This window comes from Hippoglossus hippoglossus, chromosome 5 (genome assembly GCF_009819705.1).
Source record: "Hippoglossus hippoglossus isolate fHipHip1 chromosome 5, fHipHip1.pri, whole genome shotgun sequence".
NCBI lineage: Eukaryota > Metazoa > Chordata > Actinopteri > Pleuronectiformes > Pleuronectidae > Hippoglossus > Hippoglossus hippoglossus.
This window is the reverse complement of record NC_047155.1, coordinates 18,400,967-18,419,731: the sequence shown is the minus strand read 5'-3', so window position 1 is coordinate 18,419,731 and position 18,765 is coordinate 18,400,967. Positions and strand designations below refer to the sequence as shown.

General features: G+C 43.8%; 1 protein-coding gene across 5 annotated transcripts in view; it reads left to right on the top strand.

Moving 5' to 3' along the window:
• Positions 1-6,052: 6,052 nt before the first annotated feature.
• The window catches only part of kif21b (kinesin family member 21B), a 59,679-nt gene continuing 46,966 nt past the window's right edge, over positions 6,053-18,765 (top strand). For all 5 annotated transcript variants that reach the window (XM_034585272.1, XM_034585275.1, XM_034585273.1 and 2 more), the window contains exon 1: positions 6,053-6,449. In XM_034585272.1, coding sequence (XP_034441163.1) covers positions 6,409-6,449 — 41 coding nt within the window. In that variant the 5' untranslated portion in view covers positions 6,053-6,408. The remainder of the gene's footprint in view (positions 6,450-18,765) is intronic.

Genomic DNA, 18,765 nt, shown 5'->3' with positions numbered 1-18,765 from the left:
CCACCATGCCGTCCCGAACCGCCACCGTGGTGTCAATATCAAGAATCAAAATGTGTAATTTCCTAATGTCACTCAGCCGACAGTGAGAGCTCTGCAGGGCTGAGGGGACAACGCACTGTGGGGAGGGGGTCCACTCCTCCCAAGACGTGGTGACAACCTGCTCTGCTGAATGTCACCGCAGCTGACACACATAAATCCCAAGCACAGCTCCTCTGTCCCACGCATGCAAAAACACACCATCAAACATCCATGCTCACGTATTGGATCCAGTCACGTTACAATCTCATTGTGAGGGAAATGGATGGAAGCAAAATTAAACGTGACACAACTGTGTAGGATTCAACTGCCTGACTTCTATCGTTTTCTGGCGCTGCACCTCTTCCTCTGGCAGCAAGTGAGACGTCAAATGGTGTGCTTGCGTAATCGTGGCCAATTCAGACAGTTTTGTTACGGTGAAGAATGGAGGATTAGTTTACGGGGTTTCAAAGCCAAATATAGCTGGAAAACGCATGTGAGGGATTAGAGACACATCAAAGAATAAGGATGGCGAATACATTATTGGGTGCAGCTTCATCTCCCCATCTCACACGCTCCGACTCACTTCTCCCTTTTCTCCACTGAAGGAGTGGTGCTTAGGATGGAGAAGTGAAATAGAACATCGGATTTCATTGATGTAAAATGCATCTTTTGGTTTTTGCTTAATTTTCACAAGGCTGATATGTGGGGTTTACACATTATCCAACAGCCTATATAATTTTTGATGTGTTTGGCAGTGGGTGATGTTTGGTTTGGCCCATTATCAGTATTAGTACTAGATTCTCTATCAGTGTGGCAAGAAAACTATTGCAGCAAAGGAATATGAGCACATGCTGCAGAAATAAGGACCATTATGAAATAACTTTATGTGCATTTAAGTGTGTGTGTACGTGTTCATTTTTGTCACCTTTTTAGGACCTTTCCCAACAAAAACCCTGACCTTAAGAGGACCAGTCGACCTGATGAGGACCAGTAGACCTGATGAGGACCAGTAGACCTGATGAGGACCCATGCCTGGTCCTAATGACGCAAAACATCATTTCTGAGGTCCTGGTTGAGGTTAGAGGTCAGACATGAGTTGTGGTTAGGTTAAGGTTAGAGTTAGGCATGAGTTGGTCGTGGTTGAGGTTGGGGATAAGGTTTTGGTCAGGCTGTTCACAATGAATAGAAGTCAACACATAGAAGTCAAGTCCTAACAATGAAGTCAAGTCCTAACAATGATAGCTGCTCGTGTGTGTGTGTGTTTGTGTGTGTGTGTGTGTGTGTTGCTGGAAGAAGTAAAGTGTCAAAATCCCTGTTTGTGGAGTGTTTGTATGTGAATGCCTCTAATGCAGTTATTTTCACTGTGTGGCCCCAAATAAAGGGATTATACTACAGTTGGCCTACTGCAATATATAAATATCTGCAGGATTTTATATCCCACACAGTGTGGTTATGAAATAGACTTTTTTACATGACAAAGTGCTCAGGGAAGGGGGTGGGACACAGGGGCGCAGGGGCGCAAAATAGCAAAGAGGGGATTTGGAAAACCGTAAACATACCTGAAGAGGAATGAAATGTTCTTAACATATGCTCAGAAACAGCCTCATTATGCAACAGTTCATGTGACATGGCCTGAGAAGTTTGCCAGACAAAATAAATCCAGTGTTTGATTTGTGTGTGTGCCACTGTTGTTTGTGTGTGTCAGTGCCCGGTGGCTGTTTCCCAGCAGATCTGGGAGGATTTCAGCTTTATCCTCAGAACTGAATCATAATCTTTTGTGGAATCCAGCCCTGATCCCAGGGAACGTCGCCTCTGCAGCACTAACATCGCCACCTGGTCCTCTGGTCACTGACACAAGCTCGTACGCATGCACACAATCAGCGCCCGGATTTTATGACAACCTATGAATGACAACAAACTAATAGAATATGTATTAAAAAAACAAATCAACAATTATAATAATTTCAGGATTAAAGCAAAACATGTGCATATATGATGTTGGTGCTTATATGAGTGTGAGCGTTTGTTGTGTCTGAGCAATAGCAATCACATGAGGAGTGAAACAAATAAAACTGCTATAGAAAACACATTAAATGGTCCTTTTATCATCTTGTGTAACACTTTTATATAAACTGGGGAAAAGTCAATGTGAAAATTGATTTAGGGGTGAAATAATTTCCAATAAAAACCCAATTGATGTCATGTCTTTTCTCCCCAGTCTCCATGATGGCAAAAGGCTTTTATCCTGACATTTTCAGTCCCCACGTGTTGGATGTTTGGTCTGATAGTGGTCATTCAATATTGTTGTTTTTTTTAATCAAAAACACCACTGAAAGAAAATCACGTCTCTTATTAAATGTCTGTCTGTCCGTCTGTATAAACTGTCTGTCGCAGCTGTTGTCTTGTTTGTATTCCCACCATACATTCTCATAGATGAGGTTTGTTGGTTTACTGTTGTGAATAAGTGTAACACACACACACACACACACACACACACACACCGGTGCTCAGAGTCATAAGCTCTGGGTTTAGAATTCGTGCAACCATTGGCAGACTGTGTTTCGTAACATGAAGTGATTGTTGTCGCTGACTTTGCAGGAGCATATTTTCTGTATCCAGACAAAAACCTGTTTGTCGAAACCACCACACAGAAGAAAGTGAGGGCTTCTATATGTTCAGTCTGATTATAATATACAGTAATAATGCTGCCAGCACCATAAACAGCTGTATGTGTCTGAATAGTAGACTGTATGTAAAGATGGTCGACATGAAGTGAAGCCAAAGTGGCTTGATCGTTACCTGGTGGCTGTCTGCAGTGTAGGTCATAAACCCCACCTCCTCCATGTTAGTCGATGGGACATGGACAAAATTATTAAGTCAAAAGGTACACATAAACATTTTTCTCATAAATAGTTTCTTATCGCTCTGATGTATGTTCAAGTGTTCATGTTTCTGGTAAGTTTGATTTTAATTAGTTATTTGACACAATAAAAACAGGGTGAAACGTCATGTTTGCAGCTGAGAATGACTCAGATTGGTGGAGAGCATGTATCGGCTCTATCCATTGATCATTACTGTCCGACCTGTCGTCCATCTTTGTGATCTGGAGTTCACTGAACCATGTTTGTGTTATATTGTGGGACATGTGTGTCACTGGCAAACTTTGTCTGTTTGTATGTGCTCACATGGTAACATGAGTCATGGATAAAAGGGAGAATGAAGATTTTTGATCTGGCAATATATTACTTATACAACTTCGCTGAAACTGCAGTGGTATTGGATATGTGGAACACCGTGTATAGATCATTTTAAGTAGGCCAACAGGAACCTTGGAGGACACAGAGTGGACAAATAAGAGAAAGGACTCCAGTTTCTCTTTTTGCAGAACTGACTCAGCAGGAGAGGGAAGTGAGCTGGGTTCAACTCCCCGCCCACACCAGAGCGAATCAGCCACATCTTCTGAACATTAGAACCTCGGTGAGTTGTGACCTTTGACCTGGAGGTGTTTAAAGAGGCGGCCCCTCCTCCCCATCCTGGGAAAGTCTGCCTGTGTTTATGGCAGTTTAACTGACCTCAGATTTGCCTCTGGCTGTCAATGTACTGCAGGTTTGTATCTTTACTGCCTGCCGTGGGTGTGTCTGTGGGCGGAGCCGCATAGGCCTACAGAGCCCTCTGATTGGTCTCTTGTGTACAAGGAAGGCGGTGCTAAGTCTGTAATTGGCCGTAGTGGCTGTCAGTTAAATGCGCGTATGCTGCTTTCAGGGGCCGCTTTCAGGAGTCGATTATTTTTTTAATCATAGAAAGACTTTATCCAAGTGTTAAAAACAGGTCAACTGGACTTAGTTGAGTTTCTTTAAGACGGTTCACATCTCATCCAAGAGGCTTCTTCAGTTCTAACTGACAGCGGGAGTCCCAGGTATCTAACTCATAGGGTTATTAGGAGTCATTGAGGTTACCTGAGAGGCCTGACCCACCATGCTGTTGGTTTCTTTGGGAGTTATTTGTGGGTCGTTGTGGGTCGTATACATCCGCCCCCTGTGAGTCATGTGTCCTAAGGTGGGAATTGTAGTGAAACTTCTTGGGGATGGAGGTCAAGACTGTGTTGTATGTGGCTGATAGGTAGTGTCTTAAACCTCCTCCACTGTTAGAGAGGGTTTTTCAAGTTTGACGTAGATGTCTTCTATTCCTCCTCTTTCAAACCATCTGTCTTCCCTGGCCAAAATGTCATAGAAAGAGTTAGTAAGGAAAAACAACATCCATACTTTCTTGTTACATATAAACCATTTCAGATAGAAACCAGTGAAAGGTTATGAATTACAACACTTTGTTGTAGAGGCCCTGTGACAGGCTGACCACCTTTCGCCCAATGTCAGCTGGGATTGGCTCCAGCTGACCCTTACAGGATAAATGGTATAGAAAAAAGATGGATGAATGGAGTGATGGACACTGCTTTAGATTAACCTTCATTAAAAACAGTTGAATTCGCTCTACCTTTTCAAACTATAACATTAAAATGCATAATAAAATGCGACAATATTCCAGTGATACAAGATGACAATGTATCACTGAGAGGTGCCATTCTGCTATGAAATGAGTTTTTATCGAAACCCCCGTGTTTTCTTTTGATACTTTGACTTATTGCTAATATTACTTCAGTTACTCCAGTACTTCTACCTAAGTAAGATTGAGAATGCACTACTTACTGGTAAGAGAGTTTTTTTGCCTTATAGTTTTGGTGTATCGTGGAGGGGCACTGCTCTGATTTTATGCACAAGTTCAGTCAGGAGAAGAACTACTCTGAAGGAGGCTTTCTGGGGTTGGAAAAAAACATGATGCCATGGACTGAGCTCAAGATACTTAATGGAACGTTTTTGGGGTTTGGAAAGTTTTGATGGTATGAAGAAGTTTGTGGTAAATGTGGGATCCAGTGTCTGTGGAGCAGGACTTGCATTGCAGACCAAAAGTCAGGATATCTGAGTTTGTTGCATCACTTTTGACTATTGTTGTTGTTTTTATACGTCTCAAGTCATCCATACTTATAGGAGTGAGATTTCAAGTTAATCTTTATGGAATGGTTATTAATAATTCTTTCATTCCGGTCTTTCTATACCTATATGGATTCATATTTTTTTTTTCATTTGTATGGAATCCTAACTCAACAGCTGAACACACCCTTTTTGTGCCTCTCTGCCAGCAATATTCAGTTGCTGGAGGCATTATGTTTTCGTGCTGTCCGTTCGTCTGTTTGTTTGTCCGTCCATGTGTTTGTCTAATCTAATTCTTGCGAACACAATATCTCAAGAATACCTTTATGAAATATCTTCAAATATGGTACAAACATTCAGTTGGAATCGAGGACGACCTGATCTGATTTAGGATCATGGTCGCATGGCCTCAAAAAACATGTTTTTGCCCTTTTGAACATGTTATCTCAAGTCTGCCTTTAGGGAATTTCTTCAGTTTGACCACTTGTCACTTAGACACTTGGGTTACACTTGGATCACTTGGATTAGATGTTAGTGGTCAAAGGTCACGGTGACCAAATGTGAATCTGAAAAATACCATTATATTATATTGACTCTTTCTGTGACATTTTGGCCAGGGAAGACAGGTGGTTTGAAAGAGGAGTGAAAGAAGCCATCTATGTCAAACTGGATAAACCATCTTTGAGAGGAGGAGGTTTAAGACATTACCTATCAGCCACAAATATTATATTAAGACTAAAATGGTAAATTGTCTGTATTAATATAGTATCTAGTCTTGATGACCACTCAAAGCGCTTTAGTACAGTTTATTGCCATTCACCCTTTCACGCAGTGCAGCTATGGGCAGCCCTTTTTTATATTACGGGCAATTCAGGGTTCAGTATCTTGCCAGGACACTTCAGCATGCAAATGGGAGACCGGGATCGAACCACCGATCTTCCGCTGAGACGACGGACCGCTCTGTGCCAGACAAGCCTGTACAGTGATTCCAGTATTTCCGACGGCCCGTGAAGGCAACGTCCCTCCCTCCAGTGTGGGCTCATTGAGCGTGAACGCGTCTGTCAGAGCTGAGCTGAGGTCTGAGCTGCTCGCACTCTTCACACAGGATGTAGCGGCTGCACGGTCACACCAGAGGAAGAAGAGAAGAAGAGAAGAAGAAGAAGAAGCAGAGGGTTTGAAACACTGCGAGGTAGCAGACAGCGGGGAGACAGAGATGAGCGCTGCAGCAGAGGAGGAGAAGAAGAAGACGACAGCAGGAGTCCGGATGAGGCAGCTCATCGCCGGCAGGTCCTGACGGCTGCTCCCGCTGACCTGAGACATCCAGCACACACGCACACACGCGCACTCTCACACGCACACGGAAAACCCAGACCAGCCGAAACATCCCCAACCTCCGAGAGCGACAATGGCAGGCATGGGCGACTGCTCTGTGAAGGTGGCGCTGAGGTAAGTCTCCCTCCAGACCCGAGCAGAGCACATTGTCTCCGAGCCTCCTGGCGAGCAATGAAACGCATCCCTCACACCTACAAAGTGCCACAGAGCAGACACCCCCCCACCCATGTCCCTGCACAGGAGAGGATCCCACCTTGTTCTGTAAGACATGGGCGGTGTGTTGATGGGGCAGAGCATGCGTCCCTGCCACGCTTTCTCCACATGACTGCTCCCCGTGTTGGAGGGGCACAAGTTCTGCACAGATGCATGGTGTGGTCTGCATGTGAAGCAGTCAGGGTGTGTGTGTGTGTGTGTGGGGGGGGGGGTGTTAGTGACAAGGACAGCTGCAGCCAGGTGCAAGGTGGGGGAATGGGCGTTTCTCTCCAAACCCACTAATTTGATCTGTTATTGTTGTTCTCACAGGCCTCCACCTGCATGAGTCTCTTCTAGAATCTGTTATTTTATTTTTTTTAATCCTGCCTCTGCATAGGAATCGTGCACAAAGAGATGATGTCCTCCACGGCTCTGTCCTCCTCTGCCTTTGTTGGAAATGCACCCCTAAAGCTCTGGCAGCTCAGCGGCAGCTTTATTTAGTATTTTTGGATTCGTGTGAGGGGATGTGAGTGGTCTGCATCGATTGTGCGAGCCAAGTCTAAATGCTGATTTAAAGGGAGCGTGCAAATGGGAGTGCATGTGCTGGCACTTGCTGGGTGGCAGCCTATGAAATTGGAGGGCATGGCTCAGAGTGTGACCGGGGCTGCGTCTGTAATCATGCTCATTTTACAGGCTTGTAATAGAGCTGAGGCGGTGGTCTCGCAGACCCCACCGTTGTTTTAACGCACGCACCTCCCAGACTCTGCCCCATCAGCTAATGAATCCCTATTGGCCACACTGTGTCCTTAATGACATTACAACTCCTCTCTTATTGTGCTAGATGTAAAGCAGCTGCAACAAAGTGAAATTCTTCATCCCCCCCGATGCCTTCCAGGTCCTCCAGGCTCCTCTTTGGGATCCATTCATCTGGGAGGGGATGGGGGGTTTGAGAGTGGGGGTCGGCCCTACCTTGCAACACGATGACCCCAGGGGAGGTTTGAGAGGGACTTGTCACTCAGACGCTGAGAGGATCCCTTTTGTGCCGGTTCACAGCGGCAACTGTAACAGGAAGTGGGGCAGGAGGTGTTGCCAGAAAAAGCAAAAAGAGATAGAGAGAGAGAGAGAGAGAGACAGCTGGTGGCTGCTGCTCAACTGAAGTTATTGATTCAAGTCTGGAGAATAAGTGGTCGACAGATATCCGTGCACACAACCCATGTATCTCTGTGTTTTCACCTTCTGAACTCACATTTAAAGACCAGTTTTATTAGCATGAACTTCAGTGTTTGAGTTTGTCTAATTACACACTGTCTCATCATGCGTGCGTATTTACATGCCCTGTGAGTGCCACCAAATGTGTCCGTGTGTTTGACAGGAAGTGGGAAGAACGCAAATAAACACACGGAGAAGGATAACTTCCTGCTGCGCACCGACAGTTTTCCCCATGACCACTTTTTTTTTCCCCAGAGAAAGTCAGACGCTGATAAGAGAGGGTGGTGTTTAATTGCCCTCATGTTGTGTTTCCCCCAGGCAGCTGCATATAGTGCACGTCTAGGAGTAGATTGTTTGCATGTGGGAACATGCATTTAGAGGTTGTCATGAGGGTCAACCAACACACACACACACACACACACACACACACACACACACACACACACACACACACACACACACACACACACACACACACACAGACACACACACACACACAGTCGCCAGCATCCATTTCCTGAATGTCTGCATTGCTTTCCCCCAACAATGACCATATAACCAGTGACATGACCTACAATCCTGTATCCAGGCCTGACTGCCTGAGGAAAGGATTGGACACACACACACACACACACACACACACACACACACACACACACACACACACACACACACACACACACACACACACACACACTCAATAGTTCTGCATTGCAGTCAAGTCAAACCAGACGTATGTAATGTGTGTCCCTGCGAAGCGGTCGTATATAAATATCTTCCGGCTTGGCAGTTGTGTCTCTATACAGCCACATTTATTGATCAGATTAGCAAACAGGCTACAAGGATTAGTAGACCCCCTGCATTTCACCCTTTAGAACCCGACACACACACACAATTACGCTCTCAAGCCTCTTTTCCACTGGTCAAAAAGCACTCATTTCTTCTTCTTCCCTTTTACCTAACTTGCCACTGTTTTGGCTGTCTGGACGCTGACACTGCACTTTTTCTGTGCAACATTTTGACACGCATTGAACTTGCTGGTGTTTGCCAGGAAATAGCTGAATGTTTGTGTACTTATTGTCTTTTTATAACTTAATAACAACAAGCAACAGCGTTTTCTTTTCTTCCCATCGTGCAAAATGCAACACTGGCAAGACAGCGAGGTGAGAGAGCTTCTCAGTTTCCTCTGCGTTCTTGAAAAAACAGAAAGGCAAACCCCAGTTTAGCGGGTTTAACCACGTTGAAAAACCTGTGTGTATCCACCTCTTTTGGTGTAAAAGACGTGTCAGTCAGAGATGTAGTTTCACCTCGACGGTGCCTCCTCCTCCTCTTCCTCTCGCTGATCTATTGTTGAGTGCTGCATCTGCCAGAGATTGATTGCTTTACGTTAGGCCTGGCTCTGTGATACGATAAATGTCAATAATTCACCTTTTGTGTGGATGCTGGTACTTTGGGTGCAACTCGACATGAGAGTTATGAGCATTTTGTATTTCCCATTTGCATATTGATCTCTGTCCCCCTGCTCTCCAAAGCTCTGCCACGTACTCATTTCAGCCCATATGCAGCGAATGACTTGTCATGCACCAAAGTGCTAAGTCAGCCGCCAGTGCTGTGTATAAATAGAAACAAAGACAAATCTGTTTAGTGCCGATGTGCACTTTGACCTTGTGATCACAGGGGCTCCCCATCGCTGTCTAATTTGAGTTGTGTTGCCAGAACAATGACCTGAGGAATCACCAGTGAGGCCATTATATATATATTTTCCAGTCCTGGCGTGTATCATGGATTTGTGGTTCCAGATAATGAGGTTGAATGGGGGGGAAAAAGCTCTACAGACAGAGCACAAAATATTCAGTGTTCCTTCAGAACCGCAGGTGGATGACCGGAGCCTTTTTCTGACGGTTATGACGCAGGGCGTTTTGGGCTTTAAGAGTCAGCTGAGAGAGAAAAAAGAAGAGCTTTTATCTTTTCTGTCCTGTGCTGATGACCTGATCAAACAATCTAAATCAGGGTTTTGCAGTAACACAGACGTTTCTAAGAAATGTGCTGTAAACTCCAAAACACTGGCTTCAAAACCACACGGGAGGGGAAGGGGCCTCTCACAGCTGATACACAAAGGCTGTAAATGGGAGTTTTTAAAAAAAAAGGTGGTGTTTTGTTGTTGGACGTATGTCCTGTGTAGGCTACCAGTCTCGCCTGTTTCCTGTGTGTGTTAATAGTTTGCCACGCAGGCTCTGTCTGGGTTACACACCTCCCCAGGGGGTTGCCTTTTAAAATGGCAGGACTTTGGGAGGAAACTGTGTGTCTGTTTTTAATGTGCGTGACTTTAGCCTACAGTGTGTACAGTCCTATGTACACACTGTAGCCTACAGTGTGTACAGTCCTATGTACTGGTCACAGGGCCGTGCTGGATTGTAATCTCCTCATGAGACCTTACACTTAGTCTCCACATTCAGCTGCTCTTTGCTCTTGCTTGTTGAAGGGTTTACTGTCACCACTCTGTCAAAGCGAAAGCAGTTGTCAACAGAAGGAAGACGAACAGGAAACGTGACAATCCACACGCCCAAGTTGGCCATGCTGAGCTGTGCATCACTTCCTCCTCACGCTGGCTCGTTGGTTATATGCTTTGTTTTGTTTTGTTATTGTTTTGGTTGCCCTTTGAACCTATTAGACTGCCTGTCTAGCATTGCTCAGCACTCTCTGTATGTGCCCCTGCTGCCCCTGCTGCTGCTGCTGCTGCTGCGGAGGAGGAGGAGGCCGCGGACAGGTGACATGAAAGTTAATGGTAACAACATGGAGGAATATTGATATAAAAAAAAAAAAAGCATGAATCAGAACATTTCAACACAGCAACAGGAGCATTAAGTGCTTTGTTCCTGGCTTGTTCTCTGTTGCATAATCAAACTCTGTCGGCTCATGAGCTTCCCCAGCAGATTGTAGCGTCCCGAGGAGGAAATAAAGGTCGTGTTAGGTTGCCAAGATGCACTTCTTAATCCTGGTTTCCAAACGATGATGATGACTCTTCTGAGTGACTCATCATCAGACAGGTAAACAATAGAGCATTTTGATAGTTTCTAAGATGGTTGAGGTTTTATTTATTTATTGTCATTTTCTGCATTTTAATTAATAGATCATAAATATTCAGGACGTGGTATGCAGACGTTTTAAACTGCATTGTGCAGCCAGTCTGTTGATGAACTTTTCCCTCTGAAGGGCATCAGCACTCCTGAATGGTGTGCTGCCGTTGCAGAATAATTTCCTGTCAAGTTGCCGCAAGACTATCCACATTTCCTGTTCACTTCCTTTTTAGTCATCTGCCGATGAGCCCGTTGACACGACTCAGTTCAAACTGAACGCTCTGCAAAAGTGGGAAACTGAAATTGGGGCTTTATTAACCCGCCACCAAGGAGACTGTGTACTAAGCTACAGATCGAGTAATAAAAACAACAGCACAACTACTCATTGATCCAGAGTGTGCTATCTGTATTCTGAGATCATGAGACATCATCTCCAACGTTTGCTGCCTCTTTTCATTTTCTTTTCTTTTGCTCAAGCTCATCTGCATTGAGCAAAATAAAGCGTAAAACTGTGACCAAGATGCTGGAATGTCACCAGCTCCCCCTCCACCCCCTGTTCGCCCCAGTCTTGTATGTGTGCAAGTGCATACACACACACACACACACACACACACACACACACACACACACTGATCTGTATTTATTTTAATACATCCATGTGAATTCAGTAAGGAATGAAAGGCGCCTCAGTCTGAACATTTCCATATTTCTGTTATCAGACTCTATCATATATCAGCTGCAGTTGCCTTCGAAACAGTCCCAACTATTATCATTTCTGCAGCACAGACAAGACAACCCTCACTACATTTAAATAAAGTCATTTATGTCCACATTGAATTACAGTTGGATATATTTATGTTCTATCACTCTGTGGTCTACCTGTTTTCCTAAACGCTATAACAAATTGTGTGTGTCGACTCTGTTGTGGTCACATAGAAATCACAAGGGATATATGTGTGTGTGTGTGTGTGTGTGTGTGTGTGGGGGGAGGGTTGGTAATCAGAGGCCCTTTAAACAGTGCACCTCTTGGGTGAGTGTAGACAGAGGACACAGTGTGAATGAATCTGGTGTCACTACAAGTCTTTGTGCTCTGTGCTGAGCTTGCAAACACACACACACACAGATAAAGACACACTGAGCAAAGGGACTGCAAAGCTAAATGGGATGAAGTTCAGAAGATATTTTCTGTAGAGTACAGTTGAGAGGAAGGGGCAAAAGAAAGAGAGGGGGGTTGTGGAGTGGTGTGCTGGCGTCTTCTTGGTTTAATAAACTGCTCTGACTCGATTGAACAGACTGATGCTTCCTGTGATTCAACATAACAAATACAAAGTAAAATCAGAGAGGAAAAGAGACAGAGGAGGTGGTGGGTCGAGGACGGGCAGCAAGTGTCTCGTCTGTTGTCAAAGGGGCTACTGTAGCGTGCAAATATGAGCTCTTAGCCAAACACGCAGTCAGTGCGTGCACATGGAGGCATCCATGCGTACGCACATGCGCAAGTGTGTGTGTATGTCTGAGCGTTGTTTGAATGAATAATTTGGGCACAGCTGCACGTGCTTGCCATATTCCCGGCAAGGGAAGAAGAGGCAAAAAGTTAGAGTTGTTTAGTAAGTTGTTCTCAAGGTTGTGTCGACTGTAAAGAGTTTATTTACTTCTCATAATTTCTGTTCTGAAATTAAATTATCTTCTGCTTTTTGAATCACTAAACTAGAAATATAACCTGACCTGCCTGTTTCAGGAAGAGCAGCGTGAAGTTCAAGTACTGAGCTTCCTCCTGCTCTTTTTAATTACCCTGTGTGCGTGCGTGTGTGTGTGTGTAAAGCCAGCTGGCCAATAATCACCTTCAGTGTTAAGTAGCTTAGTTACTGCTGGATTGTGTCTGAGTTTGTTTTGTGTTGTTGTGTCTGAAAGAATAGAGTCGACAGCAGACGAGGCTTTAAAACTGCTGAAGTCGGCACCAAATAAAACTGATTTTAATTCATCTACTCCACAATTTACTGTACAATTTCAGTTGCTAATACTTTAATACCAAACACATGCAAAACTAATGACATCCTCATCAGTATTGTAAATTGATATATTGTGCTTTTAATTGTACTTTTAATTGTCCTTTTGTCTTTTCATTATTATACAATACGTCTGAGAAAAAGGTTTATATCACCAATGACGTTGTCTTTGTCTTTGCCCTCTGTCATCATGCCTTGGAATTTCCTGTGTTATTATTCCCAACTTGTCAAATTGTCAGCCTTTGTGGCTTCTAGAGGAACAGAAATGTTAATATATATGAGCGTCCATGTTGCTGTTGCAACAGGGGCGTTCTCACAACGTAACCACCTGAATACAGCGTATGTCGTGCACACGACTACACACATTGTGACCACGAGTTCCATTTAAGGTAGGGTTAGTGTTAACTCACATCAAACATGCATTTGCAGGTTTTTTATCAGCACTACTTAAGAACTAGCCCCTGGAAATACTAGTGAGTGAAACCAAGGCTACAATGCTACAACTTTAAAATTTGAATCTTGAGAAAATGACTGAGTTTCCAAGTGTTACTACCTAAAACACCACTGTTGGAAACAATCACTAAACACATTTTGCTATCATTAATTATCTTGTGTCGACCACCATTGTCTTCATTATGCTAATAATCTTCCATCCAAGGTTACAACCGATTTCTGATACATCACCTAACATCACACACCTGTGTATTGACATATAAGGAGAAAACACACGTGCGCATGTACCTGACATCCCCTGGCTGAGTTCACACACTTACAGATAGGCAGACATGATGGCTGGCTACATTAGCACTCATGCTAAATGCTGTCTGACAGAGTGGGAGGCTGGGTTGGTGGTAGTGCTCGCCAGCCCTCCAGGGAGGCAGACAGACGAGCACAGTAATGACAGCAGTCTACAGCTCAGCAGTGTATATTGTACACTGTGCGGGAGAGGAAGAGGTGAACACAGCCATTTATTTTAGCCGCTGTGTGTGTGTGTGTTCGATTAGTGGCTTTTATATTTCCGAAAATAAAACCTTCTGAGCAGAGCATGATTCCCAGTACTCTTTTTATGGTTATGTGAGGCTGTCGTTGGTTCCCTTTTAAGTTTTCTTAATCTTGTTATGAACCATCACTGGCAAGAAAGTCCGTAACTTTAAAAAAAGAACACATGTGGTCTATCACAAGCCAACCAGCCTAATATTGTCATGTCACAGGCACACAGGTCATATATCACGTGTGCTTTTCTTGTTAGGGTGCTAAACTCTGGGTAGTTCAAAGCAAAACATGAACACAACCACATGCTTGGGCTCTTTGTAGAGGACGAGCTGATTGTTTGACCTTGCTCCTTTTTAATGAACTCCACTCTGAGTCTCCCCGAGATGCCGCCGTGACTTAGCGACACCAAATCAATTTGTGACATTGTGGGCAGCCATTCAAATGTGTCCCGAACACTATCCAGATGATAGGTATTCACACGGCAGCCTGTTCTAAAAGAAGTACTTTGGCTAAAAGCATCGAGTGTCCATCAAAACAACAAGTAATATGTAAATGCTGAGTGCTTGTTCTCGTGGACTGTTGAAATAAATTGGAATCTCGCAGAAATTGGCCGACACCTCTTTGACCTTGACCAGGCGGTGTGTCCTGAAAATGTAGGAAAGGAAGCTAATTTGATTCTTTTATGTGCCTCCACCTCCCCCCACGGAGCAGCAGACAGAGCAGACGTGGGGCAGTGGGGGAGGGGGGGGGGGGGAAATGAGATGAGGAGGGGGTGAATGATGAGGAAGTGGGGTGGGGATTGACCCAGAATCGGCTCCAATGATGCGGACTGATGTGCAACAATGAGAGATGCTCACGTTAGAATGAGTGATGGTTAGTTGTCTTTGACAGTGGTGAGAAGTTAAACTGTCTTACTGAGTGACACAGTTTACTGATCAATACTTAAGTGTGTAGTTCCTCTTTTGGTATTATTTACAATATTAATAGCATCACATCCGTAATTACTGACCTTGTATATCAAAGACCTTTGAGCATGAGGAGTGTTTTGTCTGTGGTACAGGCCTGAGGGCAGGGCAAAGAAATGCAGTCTATGATGGCGTCTTTAACAACTCATTTTTCATGTGGAGCCTCCTCGGCTTTCAACGCAGCTCTGTCCCATTTTGACTCATCGAATCAGCATAAAATGAGACATTTGAGACATGAAAGTCTCCCAAAGGTTTCACCTGGCGTTTTGTCTCTGATGCACTGGTTTGTTGTCACGGGACACTGGTATCTATTAACTACCAGGACAATAGACAAAGCAATGAGGACACAGTATTTAGACAGGCCTCAAACTCAGGATGTAAGTCGTCTCTGTTTGAAAATAAGTTCCTGATGGACAAGGTGAGAGATTACAGCCCAGTGAGTTCATCTCTTCTACAGACGACCTAGCTCTCTCCAGACAAGTAGGGCGACTTCTGCCCTTGAAGTCCGACTCGGTTAAGAAAACCCTCGTGTTAACATCGATGAACCAGTTCTCTCATTCGTGCCCCAGCGTGCAACACTGCATCTCAGCGCAAACCAGTCAAACCAATGAGCACAGAGTGTGTGAGCCCTGCTCTTCCTTGCAGTTACCGATCAGCAGCAGCGCCCCAGGCTGCAGGGTCGCCACACTGTGAGGTTAATTTGATGGGTAGGGTTAATATGAAGGCTATGAACGGTGGCTTGTTTGAATTGTATATGTGGGTGTGGTGCCAGTTAAACAATAGAAAATGGCATAAAAAAATGCTTGCCAACAGAAATCGGAGAGTATGATCTGTAAAAAAATGTTTTGTAGGCTCCGAGGTTCAATTAAACATTTCAGAGACTTGGCCTTTACTAGAAAAAACGTGCCATTCCCTTAGAAGCACTCAATTGGTGCAGCAAACCACCTCTCCCATCTCCTGCCAGGGTGACATGCTCCCTGTAAGACCTGGTTTCTGGTTCCAGCCGTAGACCCAACTCTCATCACCAGTGATGATCCTCAACATAAGTTTGATGCAGAGTTTGATGTTTGCTCTCTGCTCAAGTTTGAGTACCTAGTGCAAAGGCACTCCACAAAAAAGTCTACGGGTTTGGGTAGCTGATGAAAAAAGTTGCAACTGACATTTACTGTCATTTTAGATGAATTCCTTAATTTAGTTATTATTATAATCAATAATATACAGTACCACAAAGTACTTAAAATATCATCTTATCAGTGTCCAATGTCACAGATTCAAATTCCTACTATTTCCCTTATAATAGTAGTAATGAATTCTCACATTTGAAACCACAGAATCTACAAATATTGTAGGTTGGCAGTTTTATGTGATGAATAAGAATAATGAATTCATACTTGAAATCATAATTTAGTTTACTTTAAACTGACTGGCATTACAATTTTTTTTCCAGCCAACACTTTCAACTAATGGAAAAATATGTTAACATCAATGTTGAATTGTATTGTATTAAATCGTCTGCAATACCATCTCCTGATGAGGAGATGTGATATGATCAAACGCTCCAGAATGGCTGCTAAATGGATGTGAACTTATCAACTATATTCAGTTTATCAATGAAAAACCGTGACTCCTCACACAGTAGCAGGGTGATCTTCTGATCAAAGCGGTTTGCGATTATTTTGACTTTGATAAAACAATTGATTCATCCACTAATTGTTTGAGCTTTAGCATACAAATGCAAATGAGGCTGATCCGCTCATTGCACTCTGGGAGAACCAGCATGTGTCTATCAGTGTGACAGAGCAGACGTCCAATAGGAGTGGCAGAAGGCCTCTGCTCCGAGTCTGACTGCCACCACCTGGGCAAGCCAGCTGTCCACGCACCGGCCTCTTCTAGCCACTGCCCCAATTCCTCACACATGCTAATGAATGTTTGCTTAAAATGCTTCCTCCTCACTTTCTCATCTACTTATTCCACACTAAGTCGTTTCTTCTCGACTTTTACTTTGTGCTTCACTGCTCCAGTTTCTCCAATTGGACCATATAAGAGCTTTCTCCTCCAGTGCTCCAACCTGAGCCGATCATCTTCATCGGCCTGCTGCTTTAGTTTAATCTAGTGTTTTATTCTGTTGCCTTAAGTCAGCGGCCAAGGTTAAAGCAGCTTTATGTGATGTCTTACCCCTCATTCACTTTTATTTGATGCCAGATTATTTTAATTAATAGATAACATGAAGCAGGAACTAGGTACAGTCGGGTGCCCATTGCCAATCCCTGCCATCCCTTTGGAGAGCTTTGACCAGTATATGACCTTCTGAATCTTTGAGTGCTGTGACGTGGATCCAATGCGAAGGAGTGGAGAGCGACGTGACAGACAGCTTTTGTGGAGACCGCCCTGTGTCTGTTGTTACAATCTGTCATGCACAGATAATTAACTGATTACTGTAAGAGCATATACATGATGGGGAAGGTGTCTTAGGTTGGATTGTGATGGATGGAGCAGGTGACGGATGGAGAGACAGAGAGATGAGAAGATCAATCAGAGGGAGAGCGAGACAGTTGGCGGTTTTATGTGTGGAATCGCTCCAGACAGCTATCCAGGAAATCAATGGGAGCACTGATTAAATGGGCAGCAGGACAGAAAAGACTACTGTACTGCTCAATAATCAAAAATGGTGGCTTTCAGTTGCACTGTGCTTGTGTGCTATGGAGGAGGTTGGGATTACAGTAACCTTTTGACGGACATGTTTTAAAGCTTTAAGACAACTTCTCTGTCATCATATAACTACTGTAAACTGACTGATCCAGATATTTCAAATTTTTGGAAATATATACTACATAAATTGAAGTGGGCTTGTCAATGCTTGTAGTGGTCCACCAGTTTGGTCTAAACTCAAATATCCATCCATCCTTGAGCCAATCCCAGTTGACATTGTGCAAGGATTGTGGGATTCATCCTTGTCATGAGAATTGCAATATCTCAACTGCTATTGGACATAGTCTGATTAAGCTTTGCATCAAAATTCTTGGATCCAAGAGGATGAAGTCCTACTTGTTTGGCATGTATGGGTTTAAGTGAAATGTATGTAGAGCTGTTCAATGGATTGCCATGAATTGAATTTGGTTCCCCAGCTCATTATTGTGTTTTATTATTATCCCTTAATAGGTGAAAAATCAGCTAAGGGTGAATATCAGCCTTTCGTGAGTGTTGCTGGTCGAACAGTCTTTCAGCCCACCTCCTGATACTCTTTTTATTAAATAGCGTTTCTTCCAGTTATGACCTTAGCAGTCAGCGCTCCGTCACCCCTCCATCCTCTCTGCTGTACCTCGGGGCCTCTTTCATTTCATCCCAGAGTAACTGATACGCCCAGAAGTCCTTCCCCAAAATAGGCCTGAGTTCCATTCAGTTCAATTTCCTGAGTTCTCAGGGCTTTTTGTGTCAAACATGCGACAATCTACGTAACTGCCATATTATCTCCCCTCTCTTGTTCTTCTTTTCTTTTTCCTTTTTTCCCCTTGCTCCCTCTGCCTTTCTGTTTGCTTGACTCTTGAACAAGCAAATAACTGGTTCAAAGAGCAACAATCAGTTCCATCTCAGCAGCTATTCAGAAGTTTTGTATCAGTGTGACAAAGGCTGCTATCACATGTTTTCCCAATGGTATAACGCATTTTAAAACAAATGAACCATAACTGTTGATGCTGAACTGACTGAACTACATGGAGACCTTTTTAAAGTGTAAATTTACCTTTACGTTTTTAAGTCTCTGGAAATGTTTTTTTAAAAAGCCTTTCAGAATGCAGTACTGGGAGGCGGGGCTAAAACATGTGTACCAACCTGTGCTAGGAGTTCAAATGCTGTGTGTGAGACAGCCGGGGATGGGGGGGGCGTCTCTGAATGGTAGACGATGTGCTGGTTTAGGAGTTTAGTTTCAGCACAGATTTGTGGTGTTATGAGCCATCTTCAACCTATAAATGTAGATTTAAAAAACAATGTATTA